General features: G+C 45.1%; 1 protein-coding gene across 1 annotated transcript; it reads right to left on the minus strand.

The window, feature by feature from the left end:
• Positions 1-379: 379 nt before the first annotated feature.
• FST (follistatin) lies at positions 380-5,910 on the minus strand. The gene is made up of 6 exons (XM_026062738.1): positions 5,829-5,910; positions 3,807-3,998; positions 3,149-3,367; positions 2,562-2,786; positions 1,273-1,503; positions 380-547 (listed from the first exon to the last, which is right to left on the minus strand). Exons 1-6 carry the CDS (start codon positions 5,908-5,910, stop codon positions 465-467), a joined length of 1,032 nt encoding a protein of 343 aa, XP_025918523.1. The 3' UTR covers positions 380-464.
• Positions 5,911-6,290: the final 380 nt, after the last annotated feature.

Here is a 6,290-nt window from a genome sequence, read left to right on the forward strand (position 1 = left end):
CAGTCAAGATTCCTTGTAAACAAAAACCCGAGGGATCTTTTATGTACAGAACCGGCAAGAAGAAAATCCAATAAATAAACATAACAGAAACCGACATGCAAGTTTGTTAAAGTGGAAAAGAGTTAACATCAGTGAAACAAAGAGATGAGATCATGGGGGTAAGCTCTAAGGAATGGACTTTTATAGTTTACGAGAAAAAAGAAAAGCTTTACTTTACAAGCAAGAGACCTCACAATAAATAACACTGCTCTTCCCGTAACGAATAAATTTCTTCAAAAAACAAGGTGTACAGTCAACCAGACATTTTATGTATAAATTATAAAACATGACACAGTATAAATAAATGTCTACGAGACTCAACTATATGTATACTTTTTTTCTCCCCAAAATAAATAAGCGTACACTTATTTACAGTATGGACATTGGTTTCGTGCCCAATGGCTGTTCCAAWAGTGATGGAGATTTTACCACTCTAGAATGGAAGATATGGGAAAGCTGTAGTCCTGGTCTTCATCTTCCTCTTCTTCCTCTGGGTCTTCATTAATGGCTAGATGGGGGAATACAGGGGAGCTGTTGTTTAAATAAGGACAACAACAGCGCAGAAGCAGCTCAGTGCATGTTTTCAAAGCCCTCTGAACAGCCATAATACAGCGTTGCATTTTATGCGACTTGTAGTGAGATGCTCTTTGGCATCTGCTGTTATGCAATAAGGTTTTTTTTATACATAATCTATGAAGTCATAACTGCAGAAAGTTCTGAAGAATCAATGGCTCAGGTTTTATTGGCAGATTCCTGAAATCAAATAAAAAGCGCTCTTGTGTTCTAGGTTTAACTGCTTTGTGCCCTTCATTCAGAGTTAGTAGAGGCAACTGTGCTAAACCAGATGCCCATGTGCTACCATTAAGCTTGTTCTTTTGGACAGAGTTAGRGTTTATCCGAGTGTTAATAAAGCAATCAGCGAAGCACACGAGAGCAAACAAATTAGGAAAAATCACTAGAATTATGCTCCTAGGGCAACCCCTTTCTGATAAAATGACTTTTCCTTAAAATAGCCCCMAAACCCCAAGCTGAAAGCAAACCAATTGTTGGAGATCTATTGCATTTTATCAGTAACCAAAGTGTGCGCGTGATATATACATATTTATATTGCATATGTACCATATCTTGAATCTCTAAATTAAACCTTTTTTATTTTTAAAGGCATAAGTCTTCATTACCTAGGGATTGCCTTCAGAAGYCTTAAATGTCTGCAGAGTTAAAAATCTCACTTACAGTTGCAAGATCCRGAGTGCTTTACTTCTAGAAGCACGCCCATGGAGCAGGCTGCCTCTTTCATGGCACACTCGCTTGGATAAGTAGTGTTATCGCTGGCACAGACTGCCTCGTCTGACTTGCTTTCAGGGCATAGCTCATCACAGAGGGCACACCGACCTCTGCCAACCTTAAAATCCCACAAGCATTTCTTCCCAGCACTGCACTGAATATCTTCACAGGATTTTGCTTCTAAAAATACACACAGGATACTAGAGGTAAGTGAAAAGACAAAGAAAAAAAGAAAAGCAACAACAAACAATCCCAGACTCCTTTTCCTCCATGAACAGTGAATAGACAAAGCTCAGATGTGGTAGATGTGATGATACCTGCTGGTTTTACTCAAGCAAGTAGTTCCTCGGAAAGCATTGCCTGTCTCTCTGTGGGGGAGGGAACAGAGCCGTGCCAGGAGAGTCTGGCCCTGGGAATGCAGAATTACATTTACATATTGCACACGTCCTTCCCTGCTCTGTCTGATAATCGGTGGAAATCCAGCTCCCCAGAACTTTAGTGGTAAGTGCAGAATTTACCAACACATTTGGCATTTCTAAATCAATTATTTTAAAACTAAACCACATACAGTAGTTATCTACAAGATTAAAAAGTGAATTTACCTCAACCTAGGCCAGCTAAAAGCAGCCTGAGATTCCCCAGAATCCCCCTGGCAGTTTTGGGGAGCAGAGGTTTCCCTGAAGGTGCTTCCTTGTAACACTCACACTTCACTCTATCTCACACTATCATTCCTTTCTGGAAGTCACAGCCACAATACAAAATGTCAGGATGCACAGAGATGCACCAACTGTCTCCAAACTCTGCAGTATTTTTAAAGAGGAAAAAGTGATCAGATGTTTCCAATTAAGTTAAAGCAAGCTCTGCCAAGACCACTTGAAGACAATTGTTTCCAGGAATCCAGATCCACTGAATATTGAGACCTTGTTACACTGTAACCATGTCATCATCTATTTAATGGTGTGGGTACTTCTGCCTTGGATACTAATGTCAGCACCCACCCACACTGATAGCAAGAGAAGCAGGAACAGGCCCTCTGCTCCCTTGCCCCTTCTGGAACCTTTGCTGGAGCAAAGCTGCCCCGGCTTTTCTTTCTCCTGGAGGGACACAAGCCCAGGCTGCTGGAAGTCTCTGTCCTGCGCCCAGTCACAACCTACGTCCATCCGATTCCACACACAATATTCCAAAACAACTGAGCCAAGAAGCTCTCCCCACTCTTACCCTCCAACCAAGATACCTACTGATGCATTTTCCTTCGTAGGCTAATCCAATGGATCTGCCCAGTAGGCAGGTGGCTTTTCTCAGGTGGCAGGCACTAGCGTAAGTTATGCCGTCATTCCCGCAGAGATACTGTTCAGGGGAGGTAGGCTCTGGGCAAATTCGATTACATGTCACACAGTAGGCGTTACTAGTTTGATCAACCACACAGGTGGAGCTGCCTGGACATAAAACATCCCTACAGGTCTCTGAAATAAAGATGGAAATACGCAGTGATTAATAGGAGATCCCGGGGCCCAAGCGAGGAGTGAATGAGTGACATAATGAAACAAATGATCAGATAAAAGCCTTCAGCAGCTTTTGTCATTTAAAGGCCACTGGAGGAAACCTTCCCACCTCAGGGTAGCTGGTGGGACACAAGTGCTGCTAGACTGTGGGGAATTCTCAGTCCAGCTACGTTCTTGTCTGTTGAGCGTGGTTTAGTTACTGTCTCCCAGCATTTGGAACATCGCTCTGGTTACTGTGGGGAAGTACGTCAGCTCCTCCTCCCTACACTCAGACACACACCCTTTGGCATTTGAGGGAGATCGGATTAGATTTGCAAACCTACTTTTGCATTTGCCCTGATACTGGACTTCAAGTTCGGGCTGTTCTTTACATCTGGCTTTGAGAAGGGCACACTCGTTCCTGTAGGTTTTCCCATCTAAGCCACACACGGGGCCCTTCCAAGTGATATTAGAGCAATCCGGAGCACAAACACACCGAGGTTTGTTCTTCTTGTTCATTTTACATTTCTTCCCAGGTCCACAGTCCACGTTCTCACATGTTTCTGATGGAAGGAAAGAGGCACCACTTTAGTATCGAGCGTGCAGATCAGACTTCCTGTCAAAACCGCTTGCAAAAAAAAAAAAAAAAAAAGCCACTGCAACTCCAGGGTGTAAAGAGAAAACACCTTTCCCCCCAAGCAGGAGACAAAACTCGAGGGAAATTCTCCTACCCAGTGAGGGCAGGGGAGAGAGGAGTTCACTCGCCTCYGCAGCCCTGGCTCGCACAGTGTGAAAGTGGCCAGGCAGAAACGGGGCTCCCCCCTCGCTGATCCCGGGGCTGGTACAAGATGCACTTCCAGCTGTCAGTGAGGAAGGAAGCAGGAGGCCACTGTCTCCCCCTCCCCTCCCCAGCTCCTTTCCCACTCCTCTTCCTCCTCACCCCAGTCCCTGGCTGGATTGATCCTTAGCAAAATGCAGTTCACAAACACTCCACCCCCTCACCTTTGCACGGGATGCAGTTTGGGGCTCCCCCATTAAAAATCATCCACTTAAAAAGCGTGTTGTCGTTGACGTCTTCTTCTGTCCACGAAGTCGTCAGGCGACCCGTCTTGCAGCACTCCTCCTTGCTGAGATCAGTTTTGTAGAGGACCTGGCAGCGGCCGTTCTTCGCCTGCCGGAGCCAACAATTCCCAGCTGCGGGAGGGGGAGAGGGCGAGCGAGAGGGAGACACTCAGCCATATCAGTGTCAGTTACCAGTGACCCAGACACAACACGTGCGCCTTGCATTGACTTTTACTAGACTGTTTACTTTTATTTGTCCCATTCCATAACCCACAGTTACACTGGCCCATTTGGGAGCGCAGTTAAAAACAAAAACAAAAACAAACCCCCCAAACTGATCAAAACAGGACAAGGCAGTTTTCTTAGGTATTTATTCCATATGTAGAGCAGAAGAAATGCTGCCTGCACGTGACAGAGGCTTGAAAAGGATGTGCATTTAAAAGGGAATAAAAAGAAAATCGCGCTTGCAGATTCCTTCCTCCTCCCCCTGCCCTCTCCTCCTCACCGCGTCTGCACAGCAGCATTGTTTTAGTGCCGCACAGAGTTTCAGTCCCAGCCCATTTTGCAATCTGCATGAATTGGGAACATTTGCTGTTAGCAAAGTCTTTCGAAATCTCCACATTTTGCTGCTTCTATTAACAAAAGTCTTTCCTCTACTAAAATAAGTTAGCAGAGATCCAAAAAAGTGAGCAAAGTACTCAAAATACAATGGCACATAGAGTAGGAGGGTCCCTACAGAGTTTTAAAAACCGATCAAACTGGAAAGGTTATAGGTGCCGTCTCTCCCGCAAGCAATTCAGAGGAAAGCACACTGTCCTAAAACCAGATAGAGGGTATTTTTTTTTCTTTTTTTTTTTTTTTTAAACTAGTATCCCTGTTATTTGTGGAGTCAAGCCAAGAACATTTGTCCAAGCAACTCCCCCTTTTTTAGCTGGAGAGTTTTGGTTAGGATGAGTCTCCAGTGAATAACCAATGTGACTTCTCCAGCAACTCAATACCAATTGATTCTGGTGCTAATCCAGTGAGGGCTCGATCCTGTCTCCTTACTCCGATGGGAATTTACCGCAGTGAGGGGTCAGGATCGGCCATCTGAGATGTTGCTGGGTGCAGGGGAACATCACCCCCCCCCCCCCAATCATTGAACAAACAACGCCCTTTAAAAAAAAAGTTTTGTGTTTTACAGTTGCCTACGTTACATTAACTTAAGCTCTGCTCAGTGGAAAATAAAAGATAAAAAAGAAAGAAAAAACAATGATAAGCAATGGTAAGATATCCAGGTTATGGTTGGAACACGGTCAAGATAAGGGAAAAAAATCCCCAAACTAAAAATCAATATTCCCTTGCGTCAAAAGAGGGCTCTTAAGAGTTGTCAATATCAGGTTCGGGTTTGTTTTGTTTGCATGGAAAAAAACTTATTTAACCATACTCTTCAGTGCAGAAGAGTTTACAACATAGTAACATTATTCATCAAAAAGAGGAGGTGTGTGTGGGGAGAAAATCCCAGTATTTAAAGGAATGTCCAGAAAACGACCACTATTGGTTTCTGAAAATGTCAGCTGTAATTGTGGGGCTCCCCATCACCACCTCTCCTTCCATCAGGCAGGCGAGATAAAAATCTCTGCTAAATTACCAACAAACTTTGAGCACTCATTCGAAATCCGAAACTAAGAAAGTTCCCTTGCGATGCTKTTGTTCATTCATGCTGCATAATAACAATAAATGCCAAGAAACATCCTCATCTGTCCTCTGTGCCTATGCACAGCAGTGCGAAGATCCGATCAAAAAGGAACCTAAAYGACACCTCTGCACATTGGTACAAAGCAACTCCATGCCCACAGTTAACTTCTGTCCTGTTGGACCTTGGAGAGAGGCGTTTAAACACCGCAGCAAACTGAACATTGCCCGAAAGACAGAAAATACGTTTTAAAAAAACGTATTCGCGAATAAACAATCTCATCTTACCCTGCACTGTGTGATCGTCCATGAAGTGGCACAGAAACATCAGGAGTAAGAGCATGCCCGGGTGGATTCTCCGATTTAACATCCTCAGTATAGCAGGGAGTGGAAGAGACACAGAGCAGTATCACGGGGAGCAGGCAGAGGGAGCGAGCACCAGCCAGCCGGCGATGATCGCTCTATTGAATGAACGTCAGGCGCTGAATGCAGTCTCTCTTTAAATCTATACGGGGGTCTTAGCTGTCTGCGGTGGGCGGTCTCCTAATGTGTGTGTGTGTGTCTGCTCGGGGGTGGGGAGATTTAAAAAGTTCAGTGTGAATCAGGTGACATTTTCCACCTTCTGGAAACCCTCTCCAATTATCTGCTCTAGGTGCACGCACACACAGGCGCGCACAGGGGCGCACCGGCGCGCACCCCCAGGCGCGCACCCGCGCAGCCCCGAGCCAGCGCTGCGCGGCGCAGCCACCG

This window comes from Apteryx rowi, unplaced genomic scaffold, assembly GCF_003343035.1.
Source record: "Apteryx rowi isolate R43461 unplaced genomic scaffold, aptRow1 scaffold_192, whole genome shotgun sequence".
Classification (NCBI taxonomy): Eukaryota; Metazoa; Chordata; class Aves; order Apterygiformes; family Apterygidae; genus Apteryx; species Apteryx rowi.